We start from the raw sequence: 26,067 nt of genomic DNA, 5'->3' as shown, positions 1-26,067 counted from the left end.
GTCAGGGATTTGGAATAAACGCTGGTGAGGGGGAGTGGGGCAGAGCAGGGGGCTGCACCGGGGAGCTGTGTGCAGTCCCGCCCTTGAGCAACGGTTTGTTCTGCCGTTGGGGTGCTGGTGCAGGTGGTTTGGTGGGATTTCTGGAGCCTCTCTGGGGGCAAGTGCAGCCCTTCTTCCCCATCCCCTCTCCACCAGCTGTAACCCCCCATCGCCCTCCCTCTGCCTCCCTTCCCCTCCCTCTTCTCCAGCTCCAGACGCAGATGTGGCTACTCCTGAGTTATTTGGTGACTCTGCTCATCCTGCGGCTGGGATTAGGTAGGGATCCTGCAGGGCTGGCGGGGGGGTTTCTCCCTCTCCAGGTTGCAGCTGTGGGGCAGGGGAGCTGCCGTGGGGTGGGGGGAGCCCAGCACAGAGCTGGGCCCTGCATGGGTTTGGCTTTCCCTTGGGCTCTTTCTGCAATACGTCCCTTGCCCTGGGGGCACCTTCGGTCCCGTCCTGCAGCGCTCCCCTCAAGCGTTTCTGGCTTGCAGCAGGGCTGGCTGGGGTGGAGGTTGTTTTCTGGAGCACGTTCCCACTCCCAGGAAACCTCCTTCTCCTTCCAGTCCTCCCACTCCCTCACCACTTTCTCCAGTGTCTTTGGACCATGGGGAGGGCAAAGTAACGCGCGTGGGATGGAGCGTGCACCAAGGTCACGCCAAGCTCACCCCTTGCCATGCAATGCCCCTAAATTAACATAGGCGCAATCTCCGTGTCTCTGTGTCCTTCTCCATCACCAAGCTGACTTCAGAGTGGTGGGACCAGACCACCCTCTCCATGTCACCGTGGGTCAGGACATCGTGCTGCCATGTCACTTGTCCCCCAGCATGGATGCTCGGAGCTTGGACATCAGGTGGATCCGGCCCCAGGTCTCTGAAACAGTGCACCACTACCGAAACGGAGAGAACCTGTATGGGGAGCAGCTGAGGGAATATTTTAGAAGGACAGAGTTGATCAGAGATGGTCTCTCCCGTGGAAGCCTGGACTTGCGAATCTCTGGGTTGAGACCCTCTGACGATGGTCAGTACGTCTGCACGGTGACAGATGGTGCCTCTTATGGAGAAGCTACGGTGGATCTGGAGGTGTCAGGTTTGTGGTGGGTGTGGTATTTGCAGGGGCTGGTGCGGGTGTCCCTGGGTTTGTGTGTCCCTCCCAGAGCTCTGTCCCATCCTCAGGTGTGTGGATGAGGTGCCGAAGGACAGGAGCCGTTGAAAGAGGTGGGGTGCGAGGGGGCTGTTGTCTGCAGTGCCTGCCCAGGAGGGAGCACGCAGGTGGTGCTGGAGGTGTTTTTGGGGCAGAGCCGCATGGCTGCGGTGGCTTTGCTGGGTGTGCGTGGTGTCTGCGAAGGGTGTCCTGGTGATGTTGTGAAGGCCGTGGAGACAAGGTGCTGAGCAGCTCCTTGGGCTGAGAGCTGGGGCTGCCAGCCAAGCCAAGGCTGGGACCTGACGCTGTTGGTCTTGCTGTGCCGGGCTGTTTTGTGGGAGATCTGGGGTTGTTTGGCATCAATGCTCTGCAGTTCCTGCACAAGTTGGGGTGGTTTTGGTGGTCGGTCCTGCAGCCCTGGTGGGACCTGTGATGTGTCTGGTATTGGATTTGGTCATCACCTTTGAGCTGAGTCCATCCCACACTGACCCCAACCACGGGCTCTTCCCCAGCCACAGGCTCTGTCTCTCAACTCTCCCTGGAGGGTTACGAGGACGGGGGCATCCGGGTGGTGTGTCAATCGGCCGGCTGGTATCCACAACCAGAGGTGCTATGGAAAGATCCCAACGGGCGGCGTCTCCCCTCGGTCTCCCAGAGACGTTCCTCGGATGAGAGGGGCCTCTTTGACATCGAAGATGTCATTGTTGTGACCGATGGGAACAGAGATGGGAACTGGTCCTGCGTGGTCAGGAACAGCCGCCTCAACCAGGAGCAGGAGACGTCCCTGCACATCTCAGGTGCGTTGAGCTGCTTTGATCTGGGGTTCGCGGTGCAAGGTGTGGGGTGTGGGGGCACGGGAGGGGTGTGCACCTTCACAGCAGTTTTAGCGCACGAGAGAACCGGAGCCTCGTGCACTTCAGGTGAGCATTGGTATGTGCAGGGGAGAGAGAGGACTATGTCCCCTTGAGGCCAGGGCTCCCAGGACAAGGGGCTTGTGAGCTGGAGCTTTGGGGCGTTTGTCTTTTTGTTCTTCTGCTGCTCAAACACGGGACTGTAAAACCATCCCTTTTCCTGCTGATGTTTTTGTTTCTCAGCTCCCTTTTTCCACAATGCCCGTCCCTGGATGGTTGGTGTGGGGGTGCTCCTCGTGGTTTTACTGGTGTTCCTTGGCCTTGGTGTTTATTTCTTGAGAAGGAAAGGTAAGTGGTGTCAGAAGAATGTTTTGCCTTCACCAAAAAGCTCTTTGGGCAAAGGAAGAAAGGGCACAAGGACCCATGGTGGGGTGTGGGCGGGAAGACAGGGAGCATGGCCAGAGGGTCTGTCTGGTGGGAAGGTGCAAGAGACCCTCTTGAGATGTTCCCAGGGATGAAGCCAGCTGCTGTCCTGACCCCCTCTTCCTCTGCCTTTGCTTTTCAGTGCTGCAGTCCCGAGAGCTGGGTGAGTCCTTGTGGCCCCTTCCCCCAGCAAAACCTCCTGTCCAAGGAGCCCCCCTGGGAGGGACGTGGGTTTGGATGGCTCCTGAAGTTACGGCTGAACTCCAGAGTGCCTGGGTGGGCTGACGGGGGGATAGGCTGGCAGGGAGCCATTCCCAGAAGCAAGGTGGTCTTTTGTCACTCCACACAAAGAAGAAGTTGGGGGTCTGCCCGAATTCTGTCTGCTTTTGTGGGATCAGCCATGGGATGAGAATCTCTCCCCTCGGATCACTTAGTAGTTTTATTTTTGCTTTCTAGAGAAACAAAATACAGCACTGAATGGTGAGTCCTTGTGAGCTTTGGGGGTCTTTTCCCACTCCTCTGAAAGACGAGCTGGTGGTATCCCTCAGCACTGATCACTTATTGCTTTTTTTTTCCAGGGGAACTGGTTGAACTTACGGGTGAGTCTCTGTGAGTTCCGGCACGGCGTGGGGTCCTGTCCTGGGCGCTCTCTGCCTGGCCCTTTCCCTCCTTTCCCGTCCTCTCCATCCCTGCATCCCCTGGCTCTGGGAAAGCCCAAGGCGATGTGCCTGCCAGGGTGGGCAGCTTGGGGACACCAGCCCAGGGCTGGACCCTCTCCCCTGCCCAGAGCCCCAGGCAGCAGCCATGGGATGTGACCAGGGTGGCAGGGAGCCATTCCTGGGGTTCGAGGGGCTTTTTGCACTTCACACACAAGTGGCTTGGGGTCTGCCTGAGCTCTGCCTGCTCCAGCATGAGCGCTTATGGGATGAGAACCTTTTCTCTCTGATGAAATACTGCTTTTGCTTTTGCTTTCCAGAGGAAAGAGATGCAGCTCTGGGTAAGTCCCTGTGATTTCCAGTACAGCGTGGGGTTTTGTGGTGGGCGCTATGTACTCGGCCCTTTCCCTCCTTGCCCGTCCTCTCCATCCCTGCATCCCCTGGCTCTGGGAAAGCCCAAGGCGATGTGCCTGGCAGGGTGGGCAGCCTGGGGAGACCAGCCCGGGGTTGGTCCCAGCTCCCCTGCCCAGAGCCCTGGGCACCAGCCATGGGACGTGACCAGGCTGGCAGTGAGCCAGTCCCGGGTTTAAGGTTTTTTTAGAACTCCTCACAAAGAAGGAGCTGGGGTCTCCTCGAGCTCTGCCTGGTCCTACAGGAGCAGCCTTGGGATGAGCAGCTGTTCCCTGTGATCAAATATTGCTTTTGTTTTTGCTTTCCAGAGAAACGAGATGCAGCACTGGGTGAGTCTCCATGAGCTCTGGCACAGCGTGGTGTCCTGTCCCAGGTGCTCTGTGCTGGATCCTTTATGTCCTTGCCCGTCCTCTCCATCCCTGCATCCCCTGGCTCTGGGAAAGCCCAAGGCGATGTGCCTGGGACGGTGGGCAGCTGGGGGACACCAGCCCACGCCTGGACCCTCTCCTCTGCCCAGAGCCCTGGGCACCAGCCATGGGACGTTGCCAGGCTGGCAGGGAGCCATTCCAAGGGTTTGGGGGGCTTTTTACACTCCCAAAAATGAAGCAGTTGTGCATTTGCTCGAGCTCTGCCTGCTCCTTCATGAGCACTTATGAGATGAGAAGCTGTCCCCTCTGATGACAAATTGCTTTGTTTTTGCTTTCCAGAGGAACAAGATGCAGCACTGAAATGTGAGTCTCTGTGAGCTGCGGCACGGTGTGGCGTCCTGTCCTGTCCACTCTGTGCTCGACCCTTTCCCTTCTTCACCCGTCCTCTCCATCTGTGCATCCCCTGGCTCTGGGAAAGCCCAAGGCGATGTGCCTGGCAGGGTGGGCAGCTCGGGGACACCAGCCCATGCCTGGACCCTCGCCCCTGCCCAGAGGTGCTGGGGACCGGCTGGGGGATGTGACCAGCTCTTGTCTCTCCTTCTAGCCTGGAGAAAGTTTCTGCTTCCCCAGAATCCAGGTAATCGCGTATTTTAGTGCCCTTCTGGGTGGTTCTCCTCCCTGTGCTTGTGTGCAAGGAGCATCTGGGCTGGGCAGTGCCCGGGACTGGCCGTGCCTGGGTGTGTTTGGTGCCTCAGACACCCCCGAGCAGGGCACTAGCCTGTTCTCCAGCCCCTTTTCTTGCCTTTCCAAGGCATTGTGAGTGGCATCCCTGGGGCCAAGAGGAGCCCTCTGCCACCCCCCTGAGAGCCCGTGCACTGCCCAGACCCAGCCACTGCCTCCCCATGCTGCTCCTCCCTGCTGGGGCTGCAGCCCCACCGTTGCCTGTTCCCAGGGGACCCAGCTGGGCCGTGGCCGTGCTGGGGCCGGCCCCGTGATGGGCATCTCTAGGAGGAAGGAGATGCCCCGTGTGCTGCCCCGCGGGGCAGAGCCTGGCCCCAGGGTGCTCAAACCCTGCCCACGACGCAGCTCTGCCCCTGATGCTCTGGCTCCTCCTGTCCCCTGCAGACGTGGTGACCCTGGATCCAAAGTCGGCTCATCCTGAACTTGTCCTGTCAGCGGATGGGAGAAGTGTGAGAAGGGGAAGAGCACGGCAGGACCTGCCCAACACCTCTGAGAGATTTGACACTCGGTGCTGTGTGCTGGGCCGGAAGGGGTTCAGGGAGGGGAGGCACTGCTGGGAGGTGGAGGTGAAGGGGGAGGTGGGAGGTGATTCCTGGTGGGCTGTGGGGGTGGCCAGGGACTCTGTGAACAGGAAGGGGGATATGAACCTGAGCCCTGAAGGGGGGATCTGGGGAGTGGAGGACTTGAATGGGCAGTTTGAGTCTCTCACCTCTTCTCCCACCTCCCTGGGCCGGGCCCCCAGGAGACTCTGGGTCTGTCTGGACTGCACGCAGGGGCTGGTGACTTTCATCGATGCCAAGAGTGGGGTCGAGATCTTCACTTTCCCACCAGCCTCGTTCAATGGAGAGATCATCCGACCCTGGTTTTTGGTGGATACACAGGAAACCCAGCTGTGCCTGAGGGGCAGAACCTCCTAGACCCTCTGCCCCCCTTCCATCCCCACCTCAGCCCCGGACAGCCCCTGCCCTGCTGCAGACACTGCCCGCTCTCCTCTCCTCCATCCCGCAGCAGCACATGTCCCTCTCTGCCCTGCCCAGGCACAGCACCATGGCCTTCAATAAAGCTTTGTGGGTGACCATGGAGTGTGGCCGTGCTGGTTCCTGGGGGCTTTTTGTCCTGATTCCTGCCTGCCCGCGAAGGGCATTTGCAGCCAGCGCACTTGGAGCAGTGGTTGGAGCAGGAGCCTGGGGGCAGCTCCCTGCAGGATGAGCACGGGGAGTGGGGGGGCGGAGGCGGGGGGCACTCACAACTCAGGCACCCCCTTCTCTTCCTTCTGGGGAGACCCAAACTTTGCCAGCACCCCCTGTCCCCAGGATGCCCCTGCTCTCTCAGCATCCTTCTACACCACACAGTCCTGTTGGGACCAAGACTGATTGGTCTTTCCCTAATCCCCTTCCTCGCTGGGCACTGGGGACAGGCGGCTGCGGCTCGTTGCTGCTTTTGGGGATGGGGCTGAGTGTGCGAAAGCATCTTGGTAACCGAGGGGCTTTAGGTGCAGCAACAGAGGAACCTTCTGAGTGGAGAAAGAATTTCCCCACCTGGGGCTCTTTTAGGGTGATATTTAGCAAGATTGATTGCTGTGGCTGCTGCTGCTGCTGCTCTGGGGTTTGGTGCTGCAGCGGAGCCGGGGACTGTGCGATGCGATGGGATGGGGTGGAGTGTGATGGGCCGGGGTGGATGGGGTGGGAGGGTGCTGGGAGCGGGTGCCGGGGGTGACCAAGCCGGGCAGGGTACGGGAAGGGGCGGGGGACGCTCAGGAAGGGGCCAGGGCTGCGGGAACCGAGAACAAAGCAGAGCCTGGGCAGCCCGGCTGCTCGGAGCCGGTACCGATGCTCGGAGCCGCTCCCGGTGATGCCGCCACCGCCGCGCAGGTAACGGGGGGAGGATGGATGGGGCTGGGGATGGGACCCTCCGCTGTACGGACACGGAGGGGGGGGTTGCGAGCCCTCTTTCTGCCCCTCCCTCTCTTTTCTGCTGCTCCCGAACCCCCCCCGGAGCTGGGTCCGGGCTCCCCGACAGCCCGGGGGTAGATGGGGCTCGCCCTGCTCCCCCTCCCCATGTTAAAGCAGTAGCTGCTGCCCGAGCATTCACACCCCTTGCATGGTGTCGCTCACGCACACGCACATCCCCACACACTTATTTTTGGGCACGCTTTCTCCTTCTTCAGGCTTGACCCTAGGTTTCCTGCAGCAGAGTCTCAGGTGTCGATTTTATAAAAGAATGAATTTGATTGAAAGGTGCAGCAGCAGGATCAGCCCAGGCTGGGTGCCTGCAAAGGGAGGAACCCAAACCAAAGAAATCCCGGGGCAACTATACCCTTGGGACCCACGCACCCGCCCCTCACATGCTCTCTGCGCACTCTCCATGCTTCCTTTAATGGAATGTGGGACGCCGGACTTGGCCGGGCTTGTTGGTGCCGAGTACGGGGTCGCTGTGAGTCGGCAGAAAGTAGCGGGGTCCGACGTGAGCGAGAGCGCAGATCGGGCAACTTGGTTATCTTGTACTGGTAAGTACCGGACCTGAACAACGGCAAGGGATGAGCGACTTGCTCATCTTGACAGATGTGGCGCCTGACGGCCTACTCCTCAATCAACTGCGTGATGCCTGGGGTGAGGGGAGGCTTCACAGCCCGACGTTACTTTGGTAAAGCTAAACAGACCCCCCACTGCTCTGTACTGAACACCTTTGTTCTCCGCTCCTGCCCCTGCATCGACTGCACAACAAGCCATGTTAAGGCTTGGCCCACCGCACCGAAAGTATAAATCTGGCGTTTAGAATCCTCCATTTTGAGGACGAGAAGTCCCAACTCCCCGGACGGGTCATGGGCCTGGACCTCTCTCCTCCCCAAGCAGGGACGCCTCTTTGGTAGGACTTGTGCCTCTGACTATGTCGGATGTTATCCCGGGAAAATTGTCATTAACAAAAGCGCTGAACTGTTAGCTTGACCTCAGAATTTTTGCAGTAAGTGTATTTATCAACGGCAATTCTGAACTTTTTATATCTGTTGCCTCAATAAATTATCTATCTTTTCACCTTTGCAAAACTGTTTCAGCGAAAGTCCTTGGTGGGGCTCCGACAGGCAAACGCATTGACTCTGATAAGTGGCTACACACATAATCCTGTAGACATGAACCGTTGACCAAGTCTGGGACTAAGACTGGACCCAGCCACTCCTCGGCTCCTCTCTGAGAAGGAGTTTAGAAAGCAAAGGGGTCCTTTCTGAACCTCGTGACTCAACGGGAGGGCGATGTCATGCGACATCCAATGATGAGTTTTGGTCTGGAGTCGTCTAACATCTGGTTGGATTCTTCTTCTGTGTCCAGGCAGGCAGGCTCTTGTCTTGTTGACCTGCAGTTTCCACAGTTTTCCCTGACGGCTGGAGCCTCCTGGTCTTCTGGTTTACACTCCTTGTGCCCCTGCCCTTGCTGGTGGAACATGGAGAACTGAAGAGTCCTAGACTTGGGGAAACACTACCGAGACATTGGTGTGATATCAAAACACATTCTTACACTAAAAGAGTAAACACAGCACTGTCCCAGCTGTCAGGAAAACGACTAGGAAAATTACTGAGAAAAATACTTCTATCGAGGCCTAAGGGTTTCAGCCAATCTATCCACTCACGCCAAGTAAAGCTAAGCAAGCAGCACAAATCAAACCCTACCGTAATCCTAAGTAATATATTGGAATTAAACCCCACTCATTTACATAAAACAATTAATATCCCTCAACACCCAGGTCTGGGAAAGGCCCCAACTGCCCCCCCTGCCCCGTCCCCATACCCTGCTCTGGGTACAGCCCTTTGCACCCCCCTGCACCCCTTCTCTTGGGGATGGGCTGCCCCTGCATGGGGATGGGAGGGTGGGGACAGTGGGGGACACGTCCTCCCCTGGGATCTGAGGTCCCCGAGGGGACAGGGCAAAGGGACAGGGCACAGCTGGCATGTCCCAACACTTCAAACCCCCCACACCCCATCTTGTCCCCTTCTCCCCCACTCCCCACGAGCTCCCAGCTCTTATCGGGCTGCAGGGACGCTGCTGGGCTCCTCCTGGATGGCCCAACATCACAACGAAGCTCCACGTTTTGCACCATCACCCCCAACAAACAGCCTTCTTGTGCCTTTCTTTTTCTCCTTTGTTCTTTCCGAGGACTGAGGGGCTCCTGCCTTTCACTCCAGAACAGACCAATGTCCTGAAACACCAAAGAACCCCAAGAGATGGACCCAGTGCAACTGGCTCGGGTGGACAATTCCCTGGGGTCTGGTTGGGGGTTTGCTCCTTGCTTCAGTGACAGTGGTCATGCACAAGACAGTCAGCCCTTTTTGGGAAAGGAAACAGGTATTTCTGGGTGCCAAACCTGGCCTAGTGCTGTTCCCCAGCACAGGCTGCCGGGAGAGGTGCAGCTCTGGGAAAAGCCACCTTCAGCAGCTCCCATCCAGGTGGGAATGGGGAGGCTGTTGGTTTCCCTTTCTGTTTTACGCTTGGACGTTTAATTTATGACTCTGGACGTTGGTACGTGGTTGTGAAACCTCAGGTCATGGTGTGGGGGATGGAGCCTGAAGTCACTCCCACAGGCAGGAAGTCTGCACCTGAAACTGGGCAAAGGTTTGGATTTATTGGGCAGCCTGGTGCCTCCCACAGATCGTGCCCGTCCGGTGAGCGACTTTTCTTTCTGCAGGGGATTTAGAATATTTCCTTTCCTTTCGAGTCTTGTCAGGGATTTGGAACAAATGCTGGTGAGGGGGAGTGGGGCAGAGCAGGGGGCTGCACCGGGGACCCATGTGTGGTCCCGTCCTGCCCTGCAGCAACGGTTTGTTCTGCCGTTGGGGTGCTGGTGCAGGTGGTTTGGTGGGATTTCTGGAGCCTCTTTGGGGGCAGGTGCAGCCCTTCTTCCCCATCCCCTCTCCGCCAGCTGTAACCCCCCATCGCCCTCCCCCTGCCTCCCTTCCCCTCCCTCTTCTCCAGCTCCAGACGCAGATGTGGCCCCCCACAACCCCCAGGGGCCTCCTGAGTTATTTGGTGACTCTGCACGTCCTGCGGCTGGGATCAGGTAGGGATCCTGCAGGGCTGGCGGGAGCTTTTGCCCACTCTGGGGGGCAGCTGTGGGGCAGGGGAGGTGCCGTGGGGTGGGGGGAGCCCAGCCCAGAGCTGGGCCCTGCATGGGTTTGGCTTTCCCTTGGGCTCTTTCTGCAATACGTCCCTTGCCCTGGGGGCACCTTCGGTCCCGTCCTGCAGCGCTCCCCTCAAGCGTTTCTGGCTTGCAGCAGGGCTGGCTGGGGTGGAGGTCGTTTTCTGGAGCACGTTCCCGCTCCCAGGAAACCTCCTTCTCCTTCCAGTCCTCCCACTCCCTCGCCACTTTCTCCAGTGTCTTTGGACCATGGGGAGGGCAAAGCAACGCCCGTGGGATGGAGCGTGCACCAAGGTCACGCCAAGCTCGCCCCTTGCCATGCAACGCCCCTAAATTAACATAGGCGCAATCTCCGTGTCTCTGTGTCCTTCTCCATCACCAAGCTGACTTCAGAGTGGTGGCACCAGAGAAATATATCCGTGTCACCGTGGGTCAGGACGTCGTGCTGCCATGTCACTTGTCCCCCAGCATGGATGCTCGGAGCTTGGACATCAGGTGGATCCGGCATCCATTCTCTGAAACGGTGCACCACTACCGAAATGGAGAGGACCTGTATGGGGAGCAGATGGATGAATATTTTGGGAGAACAGAGTTGGTCAGAGATGGTCTCTCCAGTGGACGCCTGGACTTGCGAATCTCTGGGTTGAGACCCTCTGATGATGGTCAGTACGTCTGCACGGTGACAGATGGTGCCTCTTATGGAGAAGCTACGGTGGATGTGGAGGTGTCAGGTTTGTGGTGGGTGCAGTGTTTGCAAGGGCTGGTGCGGGTGTCCCTGGGTTTGTGTGTCCCTCCCAGAGCTCTGTCCCATCCTCAGGTGTGTGGATGAGGTGCCGAAGGACAGGAGCCGTTGAAAGAGGTGGGGTGCGAGGGGGCTGCTGCCTGCAGTGCCTGCCCAGGAGGGAGCACGCAGGTGGTGCTGGAGGTGGTTTTGGGGCAGAGCCACATGGATGTGGTGGCTTTGCTGGGTGTGCGTGGTGTCTGCGAAGGGTGTCCTGGTGATGTTGTGAAGGCCGTGGGGACAAGGTGTTGAGCAGCTGTTGTTCCTTTGCCAGGCTGTTTTGTGGGAGATCTGGGGTCATTTGGCATCAGCGCTCTCCAGCGTCTGTACAAGTTGGGGTGGTTTGGGTGGTCTGTCCTGCAGCCCCAGTGGGACCTGTGATGTTTCTGCTATCACCTTTGAGTTGAGTCCATCCCACACTGACCCCAACCACTGGCTCTTCCCCAGCCACAGGCTCTGTCTCTCACCTCTCCCTGGAGGCTTACGAGGACGGAGGCATCCGGGTGGTGTGTCGATCGGCCGGCTGGTACCCACAACCGGAGGTGCTGTGGAAAGATCCCGATGGGCAGCATCTCCCCTCGGTCTCCCAGAGACATTCCTCAGATGAGAGGGGCCTCTTTGACACCGAAGATGTCATCATTGTGACTGATGGGAACAGACATGGGAACTGGTCCTGCGTGGTCAGGAACAGCCGCCTCAACCAGGAGCAGGAGACGTCCCTGCACATCTCAGGTGCAACGATGGCAGCCAGACCCTGCGGTGCCGGCAGCAGGGCTGGGGTTTGCTGCGTTGCTTTGAGCAGCTTTGATCTGGGGTTGCCCGTGCAAGGTGTGGGGGTACGGGAGGGGTGTGCACCTTCATAGCAGTTTTAGCGCACGAGAGAACCGGAGCCTCGTGCGCTTCAGGTGAGCATTGGTATGTGCAGGGGAGAGAGAGGACTATGTCCCCTTGAGGCCAGGGCTCCCAGGACAAGGGGCTTGTGAGCTGGAGCTTTGGGGCGTTTGTCTTTTTGTTCTTCTGCTGCTCAAACACGGGACTGTAAAACCATCCCTTTTCCTGCTGATGGTTTTGTTTCTCAGCTCCCTTTTTCCACAATGCCCGTCCCTGGATGGTTGGTGTGGGGGTGCTCCTTGTGCTTTCAGCTGTGTTCCCTGGCCTCGGTGCTTATCTGTGGAGAAGGAAAGGTAAGTGGTGTCAGAAGAATGTTTTGCCTTCACCAAAAAGCTCTTTGGGCAAAGCCAGGAAGGGGACAAGGACCCATGGTGGGGTGTGGGCAGGAGGACAGGGAGCATGGCCAGACTATCTCTGTCTGGTGGGAAGGTGCAAGAGACCCTCTTGAGATGTTCCCAGGGATGAAGCCAGCTGCTGTCCTGACCCCCTCTTCCTCTGCCTTTGCTTTTCAGTGCTGCAGTCCCGAGAGCTGGGTGAGTCCTTGTGGCCCCTTCCCCCAGCAAAACCTCCTGTCCAAGGAGCCCCCCTGGGAGGGACGTGGGTTTGGATGGCTCCTGAAGTTACGGCTGAACTCCAGAGTGCCTGGGTGGGCTGACAGGGGCATAGGCTGGCAGGGAGCCATTCCTGGGGGTCTTTTGTCACTCCACACAAAGAAGGAGTTGGGATCTTCCTGAATTCTGCCTCCTCTTGCGGGAGCAGCCATGGGATGAGAACTTGTCCCATCGGATCACTTACTGGTGTTTTTTTTGCCTTCAAGGAAAACAACACGCAGCACTGATGAGTGAGTCTCCATGAACTCCAGCATGGTGTGGGGTCCTGTCCTGGGTGCTCTGTGCTCGGCCCTTTCCCTCCTTGCCCGTCCTCTCCATCCCTGCATCCCCTGGCTCTGGGAAGCCCAAGGCGATGTGCCTGCCAGGGTGGGCAGCTTGGGGACACCAGCCCAGGGCTGGACCCTCTCCCCTGCCCAGAGGTCGGGGCTCCAGCCATGGGACGTGACCTGGCTGGCACAGAGTCATTCCCAGGTCCAAGGTGGTCTTTTCCCACTCTTCAAAAAGAAGGAGTTGTGGGTCCGCCTGAGCTCGTCCTGCTCCAGCAGGAGCAGCCATGGGATGAGAAGCTGTCCCTGCTGATTAAATATTGCTTTTGTTTTTGCTTTCCAGAGAAACGAGATGTAGCAGTGGGTGAGTCTCCATGAGCTGTGGCATGGCTTCTAGTTCTGTCTTGGGCGCTCTGTGCTGGGTCCTTTCCCTCCTTGCCCGTCCTCTCCATCCCTGCATGCCCTGGCTCTGGGAAAGCCCAAGGCGATGTGCCTGGCAGGGTGGGCAGCTTGGGGACACCAGCCATGGGCTGGACCCTCTCCCCTGCCCAGAGCCCTGGGCACCAGCCATGGGACGTGGCCAGACTGGCAGGGAGCCATTCCGGGGGTTTGGGGGTGTTCTCCCATTTCTGAACAAGCAGTTTGGGGTCTGCCTGAGCTTTGCCTGCTCCAGCAGGAGCAGCCATGGGATGAGGAGGTGTCCCTTCTGATCACTCTGGTGATTTTGATTTTGCTTTCCAGAGGAACGAGATGCAGCACATGGTGAGTGTCTGTGAGCTCTGTCACGGTGTGGGGTCCTGTCCCAGGTGCTCTGTGCTGGGCCCTTCCCCTCCTTGCCCGTCCTCTCCATCCCTGCATCCCCTGCCTCTGGGAAAGCCCAAGGCGATGTGCCTGGCAGGGTGGGCAGCTCTGAGAGACCAGCACAGGGTTGTCCCCTCTCTCCATGTCTTGTTATGACTTTACCAGCTCTGGGACATGACCAGGCTAGCAGAGAGCCATTCCTGGGCTTTAGAGGTCTTTTGTGCTCCCCCAAAAGAATAATTAAGGCACCTGCCTGAGCTATGTGTGCTCCAGCGGGTGCATACATGGGATGAGCAGCTGCCCCCTGCGATCACTTATTGCTTTTGGTTTTGCTTTCCAGAGGAACGAGATGCAGCACTGGGTGAGTCTCCATGAGCTCCAGCACGGTGTGGGGTCCTTTCCCAGGGATTCTGTGCTCAGCCCTTTCCCTCCTTGCCCGTCCTTTCCATCCCTGCATCCCCTGGCTCTGGGAAAGCCAAAGGCGATGTGCCTGGCAGGGTGGGCAGCTGGGGAATCCAGTTTCAGATTGTCCCCTCTTCACTGCCCAGAGTCCTGGGCACCAGCCATGGGATGTGACCAAGCTGGCAGGGAGCCATTCCCTGGGGTTTGTGGGTGTTGTCCCACTTCCAAACAAGCAGTTTGGGGTCTGCCTGAGCTTTTCCTGCTCCAGCAGGAGCAGCCATGGGATGAGAAGCTGTCCCTTCTGATCACTCTAGTGATTTTGGTTTTGCTTTCCAGAGGAACCATATGCAGCTCTCATGGGTGAGTCTCCATGTGCAGCGGAATGGCGTGGGGTCCTGTCCCAGGCACTCTGTGCTCAGCCCTTTCCCTCCTTGCCCGTCCTCTCCATCCCTGCATCCCCTGGCTCTGGGAAAGCCCAAGGCGATGTGCCTGGCAGGGTGGGCAGCTCAGGGACACCAGCCCACGCCTGGACCCTCGCCCCTGCCCAGAGGTGCTGGGGACCGGCTGGGGGATGTGACCAGCTCTTGTCTCTCCTTCTAGCCTGGAGAAAGTTTCTGCTTCCCCACAATCCAGGTAATCCCGTATTTTAGTGCCATTCTGGGTGGGTCTCCTCCCTGTGCTTGTGTGCAAGGGGCATCTGGGCTGGGCAGTGCCCGGGACTGGCCGTGCCTGGGTGTGTTTGGTGCCTCAGACACCCCCGAGCAGGGCACTAGCCTGTTCTCCAGCGCGTTTTCTTGCCTTTCCAAGGCATTGTGAGTGGCATCCCTGGGGCCAAGAGGAGCCCTCTGCCACCCCCCTGAGAGCCCGTGCACTGCCCAGACCCAGCCCTGCCTCCCCATGCTGCTCCTCCCTGCTGGGGCTGCAGCCCCACCGTTGCCTGTTCCCAGGGGACCCAGCTGGGCCGTGGCCGTGCTGGGGCCGGCCCCGTCATGGGCATCTCTAGGAGGAAGGAGATACCCTGTCTGCTGCCCCGTGGGGCAGAGCCTGGCCCCAGGGTGCTCAAACCCTGCCCACGACGCAGCTCTGCCCCTGATGCTCTGGCTCCTCCTGTCCCCTGCAGACGTGGTCACCCTCGATCCAGACTCGGCTCATCCTGAACTTGTCCTGTCAGCGGATGGGAGAAGTGTGAGAAGGGGAACAGCACGGCAGGACCTGCCCGACACCCCTGAGAGATTTAACGATTGGTGCTGTGTGCTGGGCCAGGAGGGGTTCAGAAGGGGGAGGCACTGCTGGGAGGTGGAGGTGAAGGGGGAGGTGGGAGGTGATTCCTGGTGGGGTGTGGGGGTGGCCAGGGACTCTGTGAACAGGAAGGGGTCTTTCTACCCAAGCCCTGAAGGAGGGGTCTGGGGGATTTGGGCCTACAAAGGGTACTTTGTGTCTCTCACCTTTCCTCCCACCTCCCTGTCCCCGGTCCGCAGGAGACTCTGGGTCTGTCTAGACTGCACGCAGGGGCTGGTGACTTTCATCGATGCTGAGAGTGGGGTCGAGATCTTCACTTTCCCACCAGCCTCCTTTAATGGAGGGATCATCCGACCCTGGTTTTGGGTGGAGACAGAGGAAACCCAGCTGTGCCTGAAGGACTGCACCTCCTAGACCCTCTGCCCCCCTTCCATCCCCACCGCAGCCCCGGACAGCCCCTGCCCTGCTGCAGACACTGCCCGCTCTCCTCTCCTCCATCCCGCAGCAGCACATGTCCCTCTCTGCCCTGCCCAAGCCCACCCTGCCCAGGCACAGCACCATGGCCTTCAATAAAGCTTTGTGGGTGACCATGGAGTGTGGCCGTGCTGGTTCCTGGGGGCTTTTTGTCCTGATTCCTGCCTGCCTGCGAAGGGCATTTGCAGCCAGCGCACTTGGAGCAGTGGTTGGAGCAGGAGCCTGGGGGCAGCTCCCTGCAGGATGAGCACGGGGAGTGGGGGGCGGAGGCGGGGGGCACTCACAACTCAGGCACCCCCTTCTCTTCCTTCTGGGGAGACCCAAGCTTTGCCAGCACCCCCTGTCCCCAGGATGCCCCTGCTCTCTCAGCATCCTTCTACACCACACAATCCTGTTGGGACCAAGACTGATTGGTCTTTCCCTAATCCCCTTCCTTGCTGGGCACTCGGGACAGGCGGCTGCGGCTCGTTGCTGCTTTGTGGGATGGGGCTGAGTGTGGGAAAGCATCTTGGTAACTGAGGGGCTTTAGGTGCAGCAGCAGAGGAACCTTCTGAGTGGAGAAAGAATTTCCCCACCTGGGGCTCTTTTAGGGTGCTGGGAGCGGGGGCGGGTGCCGGGGGTGACCAAGCCCGACAATGTGTGGGAAGGGACGGGGGACACACAAGAAGGGGCTGGGCCTGCGGGAACCGAGAACAAAGCAGAGCCTGGGCAGCCCGGCTGCTCGGAGCTGGTACCGATGCTTGGAGCCGCTCCTGGTGATGCCGCCACCGCCGCGCAGGTAAAGGGGGGAGGATGGATGGGGCTGGGGCTGGGACCCCCCGCTGTATGGACACGGGGGGGGGGGGGGGGGTTGCGAGCCCTCTTTCTGCCCCTCCCTCTCTTTGCTGCTGCTCCCGAACGCCCCCGGAGCTGGGTCCGGGCTCCCCGACAGCCCGGGGGTAGATGGGGCTCGCCCTGCTCCCTCTCCCCATGTTAAAGCAGTAGCTGCTGCCCGAGCATTCACACCCCTTGCATGGTGTCGCTCACGCACACGCACATCCCCACACACTTATTTTTGGGCACGCTTTCTCCTTCTTCAGGCTCGACCCTAGGTTTCCTGCAGCAGAGTCTCAGGTGTCGATTTTATAAAAGAATGAATTTGATTGAAAGGTGCAGCAGCAGGATCAGCCCAGGCTGGGTGCCTGCAAAGGGAGGGACCCAAACCAAAGAAATCCCGGGGCAACTATACCCTTGGGACCCACGCACCCGCCCCTCACACGCTCTCCGCGCACTCTCCATGCTTCCTTTAATGGAATGTGGGACGCCGGACTTGGCTGGGCTTGTTGGTGCCGAGTACGGGGTCGCTGTGAGTCGGCAGAAAGTAGCGGGGTCCGACGTGAGCGAGAGCGCAGATCGGGCAACTTGGTTATCTTGTACTGGTAAGTACTGGACCTGAACAACGGCAAGGGATGAGCGACTTGCTCATCTTGACAGATGTGGCGCCTGACGGTCTACTCCTCAATCAACTGCGTGATGCCTGGGGTGAGGGGAGGCTTCACAGCCCGACGTTACTTTGGTAAAGCTAAACAGACTCCCCACTGCTCTGTACTGAACACCTTTGTTCTCCGCTCCTGCCCCTGCATCGACTGCACAACAAGCCATGTTAAGGCTTGGCCCACCGCACCGAAAGTATAAATCTGGCGTTTAGAATCCTCCATTTTGAGGACGAGAAGTCCCAACTCCCCGGACGGGTCGATGGGCCTGGACCTCTCTCTTCCCCAAGCAGGGACGCCTCTTTGGTAGGACTTGTGCCTCTGACTATGTCGGATGTTACCCCGGGAAAATTGTCATTAACAAAAGCGCTGAACTGTTAGCTTGACCTCAGAATTTTTGCAGTAAGTGTATTTATCAACGGCAATTCTGAACTTTTTATATCTGTTGCCTCAATAAATTATCTATCTTTTCAACTTTGCAAAACTGTTTCAGCGAAAGTCCTTGGTGGGGCTCCGACAGGCAAACGCGTTGACTCTGATAAGTGGCTACACACATAATCCTGTAGACATGAACCGTTGACCAAGTCTGGGACTAAGACTGGAGTTTAGAAAGCAAAGGGGTCCTTTCTGAACCTCGTGACTCAACGGGAGGGCCTCCCTCAGCCACACGTCCGACTTGTGCCCTTTCATGCGACATCCAATGATGAGTTTTGGTCTGGGGTCATCTAACATCTAGTTGGATTCTTCTTCTGTGTCCAGGCAGGCAGGCTCTTGTCTTGTTGACCTGCAGTTTCCACAGTTTTCCCCGACGGCTGGAGCCTCCTGGTCTTCTGGTTTACACTCCTTGTGCCCCTGCCCTTGCTGGTGGAACATGGAGAACTGAAGAGTCCCAGACTTGGGGAAACACTACCGAGACATTGGTGTGATACCAAAACACATTCTTACACTAAAAGAGTAAACACAGCACTGTCCCAGCTGTCAGGAAAACGACTAGGAAAATTACTGAGAAAAATACTTCTATCGAGGCCTAAGGGTTTCAGCCAATCTATCCACTCACGCCAAGTAAAGCTAAGCAAGCAGCACAAATCAAACCCTACCGTAATCGTAAGTAATATATTGGAATTAAAACCCACTCATTTACATAAAACAATTAATATCCCTCAACACCCAGGTCTGGGAAAGGCCCCAACTGCCCCCCCTGCCCCGTCCCCATACCCTGCTCTGGGTACAGCCCTTTGCACCCCCCTGCACCCCTTCTCTTGGGGATGGGCTGCCCCTGCATGGGGATGGGAGGGTGGGGACAGTGGGGGACACGTCCTCCCCTGGGATCTGAGGTCCCTGAGGGGACAGGGCAAAGGGACAGGGCACAGCTGGCATGTCCCAACACTTCAAACCCCCCACACCCCATCTTGTCCCCTTCTCCCCCACTCCCCACGAGCTCCCAGCTCTTATCGGGCTGCAGGGACGCTGCTGGGCTCCTCCTGGATGGCCCAACATCACAACGAAGCTCCACGTTTTGCACCATCACCCCCAACAAACAGCCTTCTTGTGCCTTTCTTTTTCTCCTTTGTTCTTTCCGAGGACTGAGGGGCTCCTGCCTTTCACTCCAGAACAGACCAATGTCCTGAAACACCAAAGAACCCCAAGAGATGGACCCAGTGCAACTGGCTCGGGTGGACAATTCCCCGGGGTCTGGTTGGGGCTTTGCTCCTTGCTTCAGTGACAGTGGTCATGCACAAGAAAATCAGCCCTTTTTGTGAAAGGAAACAGGTATTTCTGGGTGCCAAACCTGGCCTAGTGCTGCTGGGAGAGGTGCAGCTCTGGGAAAAGCCACCTTCAGCAGCTCCCATCCAGGCAGGAATGGGGGGGGGATGTTGGTTTCCTTTTCTATTTTACGCTTGGACGTTTAATTTATGACTCTGGACGTTGGTACGTGGTTGTGAAACCTCAGCTCATGGTGTGGGGGATGGAGCCTGAAGTCACTCCCACAGGCAGGAAGTCTGCACCTGAAACTGGGCAAAGGTTGGATTTATTGGGCAGCCTGGTGCCTCCCACAGATCGTGCCCGTCCGGTGAGCAACTTTTCTTTGCGCAGGGGATTTAGAATATTTCCTTTCCTTTTGAGTCTTGTCAGGGATTTGGAATAAATGCTGGTGAGGGGGAGTGGGGCAGAGCAGGGGGCTGCACCGGGGAGCCGTGTGTGGTCCCGTCCTGCCCTGCAGCAACGGTTTGTTCTGCCGTTGGGGTGCTGGTGCAGGTGGTTTGGTGGGATTTCTGGAGCCTCTTTGGGGGCAGGTGCAGCCCTTCTCCCCCATCCCCTCTCCACCAGCTGTAACCCCCCATCGCCCTCCCCCTCCCTCCCTTCCCCTCCCTCTTCTCCAGCTCCAGACACAGATGTGGCTCCCCGCGAGCCCCGGGGGCCTCCTGAGTTATTTGGTGACTCTGCACGTCCTGCGGCTGGGATCAGGTAGGGATCCTGCAGGGCTGGCGGGAGCTTTTGCCCGCTCTGGGTGGCAGCTGTGGGGCAGGGGAGCTGCCGTGGGGTGGGGGGAGCCCAGCCCAGAGCTGGGCCCCGCATGGGTTTGGCTTTCCCTTGGGCTCTTTCTGCAATACGTCCCTTGCCCTGGGGGCACCTTCGGTCCCGTCCTGCAGCGCTCCCCTCAAACGTTTCTGGCTTGCAGCAGGGCTGGCTGGGGTGGAGGTCGTTTTCTGGAGCACGTTCCCACTCCCAGGAAACCTCCTTCTCCTTCCAGTCCTCCCACTCCCTCGCCACTTTCTCCAGTGTCTCTGGACCATGGGGAGGGCAAAGCAACGCCCGTGGGATGGAGCGTGCACCAAGGTCACACCAAGCTCGCCCCTTGCCATGCAACGCCCCTAAATTAACGTAGGCGCAATCTCTGTGTCTCTGTGTCCTTCTCCATCACCAAGCTGACTTCAGTGTGGTGGGACCAGGCCACCCTCTCCGTGTTACCGTGGGGCAGGACATCGTGTTGCCATGTCACTTGTCCCCCAGCATGGATGCTTGGAGCTTGGACATCAGGTGGATCCGGCGCCGGTTCACTGAAACAGTGTACCACTACCGAAACGGAGAGGATCTGTACAGGGATCAGATGGAGGAATATTTTGGGAGGACAGAGTTGGTCAGAGATGGTCTCTCCAGTGGAAGCCTGGACTTGCGAATCTCTGGGTTGAGACCCTCTGACGATGGTTATTACGTCTGCACTGTGAGAGATGGTTCCTCTTATGGAGAAGCTACGGTGGATCTGGAGGTGTCAGGTTTGTGCTGGGTGCGGTGTTTGCAGGGGCTGGTGCGGGTGTCCCTGGGTTTGTGTGTCCCTCCCAGAGCTCTGTCCCATCCTCAGGTGTGTGGATGAGGTGCCGAAGGACAGGAGCCGTTGAAAGAGGTGGGGTGCGAGGGGGCTGTTGCCTGCAGTGCCTGCCCAGGAGGGAGCACGCAGGTGGTGCTGGAGGTGTTTTTGGGGCAGAGCCACATGGATGTGGTGGCTTTGCTGGTTGTGCGTGGTGTCTGTGAAGGGTGTCCTGGTGATGTTGTGAAGGCCGTGGGGACAAGGTGCTGAGCAGCTCCTTGGGCTGAGAGCTGGGGCTGCCGGCCAAGCCAAGGCTGGGACCTGATGCTGTTGGTCTTGCTCTGCCGGGCTGTTTTGTGGGAGATCTGGGGTCGTTTGGCATCAATGCTCTGCAGTTCCTGCACAGGTTGGGGTGGTTTTGGTGGCCAGTGGGACCTGTGATGTGTCTGGTATTGGATTCAGTCGTCACCTTTGAGTTGAGTCCATCCCACACTGACCCCAACCACGGGCTCTTCCCCAGCCACAGGCTCTGTCCCTCAACTCTCCCTGGAGGGTTACGAGGACGGAGGCATCCGGGTGGTGTGTCGATCGGCCGGCTGGTACCCACAACCGGAGGTGCTGTGGAAAGATTCTGGTGGGCAGCATCTCCCCTCGGTCTCCCAGAGACATTCCTCGGATGAGAGGGGCCTCTTTGACATCGAAGATGTCATCGTTGTGACCGATGGGAACAGAGATGGGAAATGGTCCTGCATGGTCAGGAACAGCCGCCTCAACCAGGAGCAGGAGACGTCCCTGCACATCTCAGGTGCTTTGAGCAGCTTTGATCTGGGGTTCGCGGTGCAAGGTGTGGGGTGTGGGGGCACGGGAGGGCTGTGCACCTTCACAGCAGTTCTAGTGCACGAGAGAACCGGAGCCTCGTGCGCTTCAGGTGAGCATTGGTATGTGCAGGGGAGAGAGAGGACTATGTCCCCTTGAGGCCAGGGCTCCCAGGACAAGGGGCTTGTGAGCTGGAGCTTTGGGGCGTTTGTCTTTTTGTTCTTCTTCTGCTCAAACACGGGACTGTGAAACCATCCCTTTTCCTGCTGATGGTTTTGTTTCTCAGCTCCCTTTTTCCACAATGCCCGTCCCTGGATGGTTGGTGTGTGGGTGCTCCTCGTGCTTTCAGTGGTGTTCCTTGGCCTCGGTGCTTATCTGTGGAGAAGGAAAGGTAAGTGGTGTCAGAAGAATGTTTTGCCTTCACCAAAAAGCTCTCTGGGCAAAGGAAGGAAGGGGACGAGGACACAGTGGGGTGTGGGTGGGAGGACAGGGAGCACGGCCAGACTATCTCAGTCTGGTGGGAAGGTGCACGAGACCCTCTTGAGATGTTCCCAGGGATGAAGCCAGCTGCTGTCCTGACCCCCTCTTCCTCTGTCTTTGCTTTTCAGTGCTGCAGTCCCGAGAGCTGGGTGAGTCCTTGTGGCCCCTTCCCCCAGCAAAACCTCCTGTCCAAGGAGCCCCCCTGGGAGGGACTTGGGTTTGGATGGCTCCTGAAGTTACAGCTGAACTCCAGAGTGCCTGGGTGGGCTGACAGGGGCATAGGCTGGCAGGGAGCCATTCCTGGGTTTGGGGGTCTTTTCCAAATCCCCACAGAGAAGGAGTTGGGATCTTCCCGAATTCTGTCTCCTCTTGTGGGAGCAGCAATGAGATGAGAACTTGTCCCATCGGATCACTTATTGCTTTTGGTTTTGCCTTCCAGGAAAACAACATGCAGCACTGATGAGTGAGTGTCCATGAGCTCTGTCACGGTGTGGGGTCCTGTCCCGGGTGCTCTGTGCTCAGCCCTTTCCCTCCTTGCCCGTCCTCTCCATCCCTGCATGCCCTGGCTCTGGGAAAGCCCAAGGCGATGTGCCTGGCAGGGTGGGCAGCTGGGGGACACCAGCCCAAGGTTGTCCCCTCTCCCCTGCCCAGAGGTCGGGGCTCCAGCCATGGGATGTGACCAGGCTGGCACAGAGTCATTCCCAGGTCCAAGGTGGTCTTTTCCCACTCTTCAAAAAGAAGGAGTTGTGGGTCCGCCTGAGCTCGTCCTGCTCCAGCAGGAGCAGCCATGGGATGAGAAGCTGTCCCTGCTGATTAAATATTGCTTTTGTTTTTGCTTTCCAGAGAAACGAGATGTAGCAGTGGGTGAGTCTCCATGAGCTGTGGCATGGCTTCTAGTTCTGTCCTGGGTGCTCTGTGCTCGGCCCTTTCCCTCCTTGCCCGTCCTCTCCATCCCTGCATGCCCTGGCTCTGGGAAAGCCCAAGGCGATGTGCCTGGCAGGGTGGGCAGCTCGGGGACACCAGCCCAGGGCTGGACCCTCTCCCCTGCCCAGAGTCCTGGGCACCAGCCATGGGACGTGGCCAGACTGGCAGGGAGCCATTCCGGGGGTTTGGGGGTGTTCTCCCATTTCTGAACAAGCAGTTTGGGGTCTGCCTGAGCTTTTCCTGCTCCAGCAGGAGCAGCCATGGGCTGAGGAGGTGTCCCTTCTGATCACTCTAGTGATTTTGATTTTGCTTTCCAGAGGAACGAGATGCAGCTCTCATGGGTGAGTGTCTGTGAGCTCTGTCACGGTCTGCGGTCCTGTCCCGGGAACTCTGTGCTGGGCCCTTTCCCTCCTTGCCCGTCCTCTCCATCCCTGCATCCCCTGCCTCTGGGAAAGCCCAAGGCGATGTGCCTGGCAGGGTGGGCAGCTCTGAGAGACCAGCACAGGGTTGTCCCCTCTCTCCATGTCTTGTTATGACTTTACCAGCTCTGGGACATGACCAGGCTAGCAAAGAGCCATTCCTGGGCTTTAGAGGTCTTTTGTGCTCCCCCAAAAGAATAATTAAGGCACCTGCCTGAGCTATGTGTGCTCCAGCGGGTGCATACATGGGATGAGCAGCTGCCCCCTGTGATCACTTATTGCTTTTGGTTTTGCTTTCCAGAGGAACGAGATGCAGCACTGGGTGAGTCTCCATGAGCTCCAGCATGGCGTGGGGTCCTTTCCCAGGGATTCTGTGCTCAGCCCTTTCCTTCCTTGCCCGTCCTCTCCATCCGTGCATGCCCTGGCTCTGGGAAAGCCCAAGGCGATGTGCCTGGGACAGTGGGCAGCTGGGGGACACCAGCCCAAGGTTGTCCCCTCTTCACTGCCCAGAGTCCTGGGCACCAGCCATGGGACGTGACCAAGCTGGCAGGGAGCAATTCCGGGGGTTTGTGGGTGTTGTCCCACTTCCAAACAAGCAGTTTGGGGTCTGCCTGAGCTTTTCCTGCTCCAGCAGGAGCAGCCATGGGATGAGAAGCTGTCCCTTCTGATCACTCTAGTGATTTTGGTTTTGCTTTCCAGAAGAACAAGATGCAGCTCTCATGGGTGAGTCTCCATGTGCAGTGGAACAGTGTTGGGTGCTGTCCCGTGCGCTCTGTGCTGGGTCCTTTCCCTTCTTCACCCGTCCTCTTCATCCCTGCATCCCCTGGCTCTGGGAAAGCCCAGGGCGATGTGCCTGGCAGGGTGGGCAGCTCGGGGACACCAGCCCACGCCTGGACCCTCGCCCCTGCCCAGAGGTGCTGGGGACCGGCTGGGGGATGTGACCAGCTCTTGTCTCTCCTTCTAGCCTGGAGAAAGTTTCTGCTTCCCCACAATCCAGGTAATCGCGTATTTTATTGCCATTCTGGGTGGTTCTCCTCCCTGTGCTTGTGTGCAAGGGGCATCTGGGCTGGGCAGTGCTCGGGACTGGCCGTGCCTGGGTGTGTTTGGTGCCTCAGACACCCCCGAGCAGGGCACTAGCCTGTTCTCCAGCCCGTTTTCTTGCCTTTCCAAGGCATTGTGAGTGGCATCCCTGGGGCCAAGAGGAGCCCTCTGCCACCCCCCTGAGAGCCCGTGCACTGCCCAGACCCAGCCACTGCCTCCCCATGCTGCTCCTCTCTGCTGGGGCTGCAGCCCCACCGTTGCCTGTTCCCAGGGGACCCAGCTGGGCCGCGGCCGTGCTGGGGCCGGCCCTGTGATGGGCATCTCTAGGAGGAAGGAGATGCCCCGTGTGCTGCCCCGCGGGGCAGAGCCTGGCCCCAGGGTGCTCAAACCCTGCCCACGATGCAGCTCTGCCCCTGATGCTCTGGCTCCTCCTGTCCCCTGCAGACGTGGTGACCCTCGATCCAAAGTCGGCTCATTCCCAACTTGTCCTGTCAGCGGATGGGAGAAGTGTGACAAGGGGAAGAGCACGGCAGGACCTGCCCGACACCCCTGAGAGATTTGACACTTGGTGCTGCGTGCTGGGCCAGGAGGGGTTCATGGAGGGGAGGCACTGCTGGGAGGTGGAGGTGAAGGGGGAGGTGGGAGGTGATTCCTGGTGGGCTGTGGGGGTGGCCATGGACTCTGTGAACAGGAATTGGTATCTGGACCTGAGCCCTGCAATAGGGATCTGGGGGGTGCAGCACTGGGAAGGGCAGTTTGAGTCTCTCACCTCTCCTCCCACCTCCCTGTCCCCGATCCCCATCCCCAGGAGACTCTGGGTCTGTCTGGACTGCACGCAGGGGCTGGTGACTTTCATCGATGATGACAGCGGGGTCGAGATCTTCACTTTCCCACCAGCCTCCTTCAATGGAGAGATCATCCGACCCTGGTTTTGGGTGGGGACAGAGGAAACCGAGCTGTGCCTGAGGGACAGCACCTCCTGCACCCTCTGCCCCCCTTCCATCCCCACCGCAGCCCCGGACAGCCCCTGCCCTGCTGCAGACACTGCCCGCTCTCCTCTCCTCCATCCCGCAGCAGCACACGTCCCTCTCTGCCCTGCCCAAGCCCACCCTGCCCAGGCACAGCACCATGGCCTTCAATAAAACTTTGTGGGTGACCATGGAGTGTGGTCGTGCTGGTTCCTGGGGGCTTTTGGTCCTGATTCCTGCCTGCCCGCGAAGGGCATTTGCAGCCAGCGCAGTTGGAGCAGTGGTTGGAGCAGGAGCCTGGGGGCAGCTCCCTGCAGGATGAGCACGGGGAGTGGGGGGCGGAGGCGGGGGGCACTCACAACTCAGGCACCCCCTTCTCTTCCTTCTGGGCACCCCCAAACTTTGCCAGCACCCCCTGTCCCCAGGATGCCCCTGCTCTCTCACCATCCTTCTACACCACACAGTCCTGTTGGGACCAAGACTGGTTGGTCTTTCCCTAATCCCCTTCCTCGCTGGGCACTGGGGACAGGCGGCTGCGGCTCGTTGCTGCTTTGTGGGATGGGGCTGAGTGTGCGAAAGCATCTTGGTAACCGAGGGGCTTTAGGTGCAGCAACAGAGGAACCTTCTGAATGGAGAAAGAATTTCCCCACCTGGGGCTCTTTTAGGGTGATATTTAGCAATGTTGATTGCTGTGGCTGCTGCTGCTGCTCTGGGGTTTGGTGCTGCAGCAGAGCTGGGGGCGGTGGGATGGGGTGGGACGGGACGGGACGGGACGGGACGGGACGGGACGGGATGGGATGGGATGGGAGGGTGCTGCGAGCGGGTGCCGGGGGTGGCCGAGCCTGGTAGGGCACAAGAAGGGGCGGGGGACGCTCAGGAAGGGGCTGGGGCTGCGGGAACCGAGAACAAAGCAGAGCCTGGGCAGCCCGGCTGCTCGGAGCCGGTACCGATGCTCGGAGCCGCTCCCGGTGATGCCGCCACCGCCGGGGATGGGACCCCCCGCTGTACGGACACGGGGGCGGGGGGTTGCGAGCCCTCTTTCTGCCCCTCCCTCTCTTTGCTGCTGCTCCCGAACGCCCCCCCGGAGCTGGGTCCGGGCTCCCCGACAGCCCGGGGGTAGATGGGGCTCGCCCTGCTCCCTCTCCCCATGTTAAAGCAGTAGCTGCTGCCCGAGCATTCACACCCCTTGCATGGTGTCGCTCACGCACACGCACGCACATCCCCACACACTTATTTTTGGGCATGCTTTGTCCTTCTTCAGGCTTGACCCTAGGTTTCCTGCAGCAGAGTCTCAGGTGTCGATTTTATAAAAGAATTAATTTGATTGAAAGGTGCAGCAGCAGGATCAGCCCAGGCTGGGTGCCTGCAAAGGGAGGGACCCAAACCAAAGAAATCCCAGGGCAACTATACCCTTGGGACCCA

At 58.8% G+C, this 26,067-nt stretch overlaps 4 protein-coding genes across 4 annotated transcripts; all 4 read left to right on the top strand.

Annotated features, from left to right (window-relative positions):
* The first annotated feature begins 120 nt into the window (after nucleotides 1-120).
* Nucleotides 121-5,665, top strand: LOC129200410 (butyrophilin subfamily 3 member A2-like). The gene is made up of 12 exons (XM_054811762.1): nucleotides 121-315; nucleotides 778-1,125; nucleotides 1,692-1,976; nucleotides 2,274-2,378; nucleotides 2,596-2,616; nucleotides 2,910-2,933; nucleotides 3,032-3,052; nucleotides 3,430-3,450; nucleotides 3,829-3,849; nucleotides 4,228-4,251; nucleotides 4,493-4,525; nucleotides 5,014-5,665. Exons 1-12 carry the CDS (start codon nucleotides 261-263, stop codon nucleotides 5,544-5,546), a joined length of 1,491 nt encoding a protein of 496 aa, XP_054667737.1. The 5' UTR covers nucleotides 121-260; the 3' UTR covers nucleotides 5,547-5,665.
* A 3,644-nt stretch (nucleotides 5,666-9,309) lies between these two features.
* On the top strand, nucleotides 9,310-12,080 carry LOC129200407 (butyrophilin subfamily 3 member A2-like). Its single transcript, XM_054811759.1, has 6 exons — nucleotides 9,310-9,361; nucleotides 9,591-9,675; nucleotides 10,137-10,484; nucleotides 10,982-11,266; nucleotides 11,614-11,718; nucleotides 11,938-12,080. Exons 1-6 carry the CDS (start codon nucleotides 9,356-9,358, stop codon nucleotides 12,078-12,080), a joined length of 972 nt encoding a protein of 323 aa, XP_054667734.1. The 5' UTR covers nucleotides 9,310-9,355.
* Nucleotides 12,081-12,260: 180 nt separating this feature from the next.
* On the top strand, nucleotides 12,261-15,628 carry LOC129200406 (butyrophilin subfamily 2 member A2-like). Its single transcript, XM_054811758.1, has 9 exons — nucleotides 12,261-12,266; nucleotides 12,646-12,666; nucleotides 13,044-13,064; nucleotides 13,444-13,464; nucleotides 13,842-13,865; nucleotides 14,106-14,138; nucleotides 14,626-14,773; nucleotides 14,984-15,042; nucleotides 15,588-15,628. The coding sequence occupies exons 1-9, from the start codon at nucleotides 12,263-12,265 to the stop codon at nucleotides 15,626-15,628; spliced, it is 372 nt and encodes a 123-aa protein (XP_054667733.1). The 5' UTR covers nucleotides 12,261-12,262.
* A 283-nt stretch (nucleotides 15,629-15,911) lies between these two features.
* On the top strand, nucleotides 15,912-23,594 carry LOC129200411 (butyrophilin subfamily 3 member A2-like). Its single transcript, XM_054811763.1, has 9 exons — nucleotides 15,912-15,996; nucleotides 19,072-19,156; nucleotides 19,618-19,965; nucleotides 20,518-20,802; nucleotides 21,100-21,204; nucleotides 21,422-21,442; nucleotides 21,733-21,756; nucleotides 22,137-22,157; nucleotides 22,938-23,594. Exons 1-9 carry the CDS (start codon nucleotides 15,955-15,957, stop codon nucleotides 22,970-22,972), a joined length of 966 nt encoding a protein of 321 aa, XP_054667738.1. The 5' UTR covers nucleotides 15,912-15,954; the 3' UTR covers nucleotides 22,973-23,594.
* Nucleotides 23,595-26,067: the final 2,473 nt, after the last annotated feature.

Source organism: Grus americana, unplaced genomic scaffold, assembly GCF_028858705.1.
Source record: "Grus americana isolate bGruAme1 unplaced genomic scaffold, bGruAme1.mat H_91, whole genome shotgun sequence".
Classification (NCBI taxonomy): domain Eukaryota; kingdom Metazoa; phylum Chordata; class Aves; order Gruiformes; family Gruidae; genus Grus; species Grus americana.
This window is presented reverse-complemented; position numbering and strand designations above follow the sequence as displayed.

Coding starts and splice junctions, on each gene's coding strand:
- LOC129200407 (XM_054811759.1), top strand. Junction 9,676..10,136: donor CGTCCTGCGGCTGGGATCAG/GTAGGGATCCTG, acceptor TCCATCACCAAG/CTGACTTCAGAGTGGTGGCA. Junction 11,719..11,937: donor TTATCTGTGGAGAAGGAAAG/GTAAGTGGTGTC, acceptor TTTGCTTTTCAG/TGCTGCAGTCCCGAGAGCTG.
- LOC129200410 (XM_054811762.1), top strand. CDS start 261: ATGTGGCTACTCCTGAGTTATTTGGTGACTCTGCTCATCCTGCGGCTG. Junction 2,379..2,595: donor TTATTTCTTGAGAAGGAAAG/GTAAGTGGTGTC, acceptor TTTGCTTTTCAG/TGCTGCAGTCCCGAGAGCTG. Junction 4,252..4,492: donor ACAAGATGCAGCACTGAAAT/GTGAGTCTCTGT, acceptor CTCTCCTTCTAG/CCTGGAGAAAGTTTCTGCTT.
- LOC129200411 (XM_054811763.1), top strand. CDS start 15,955: ATGCTTGGAGCCGCTCCTGGTGATGCCGCCACCGCCGCGCAG. Junction 21,205..21,421: donor TTATCTGTGGAGAAGGAAAG/GTAAGTGGTGTC, acceptor TTTGCTTTTCAG/TGCTGCAGTCCCGAGAGCTG. Junction 21,443..21,732: donor GCTGCAGTCCCGAGAGCTGG/GTGAGTCCTTGT, acceptor TTTGCCTTCCAG/GAAAACAACATGCAGCACTG.
- LOC129200406 (XM_054811758.1), top strand. Junction 12,667..13,043: donor GAAACGAGATGTAGCAGTGG/GTGAGTCTCCAT, acceptor TTTGCTTTCCAG/AGGAACGAGATGCAGCACAT. Junction 13,465..13,841: donor GGAACGAGATGCAGCACTGG/GTGAGTCTCCAT, acceptor TTTGCTTTCCAG/AGGAACCATATGCAGCTCTC.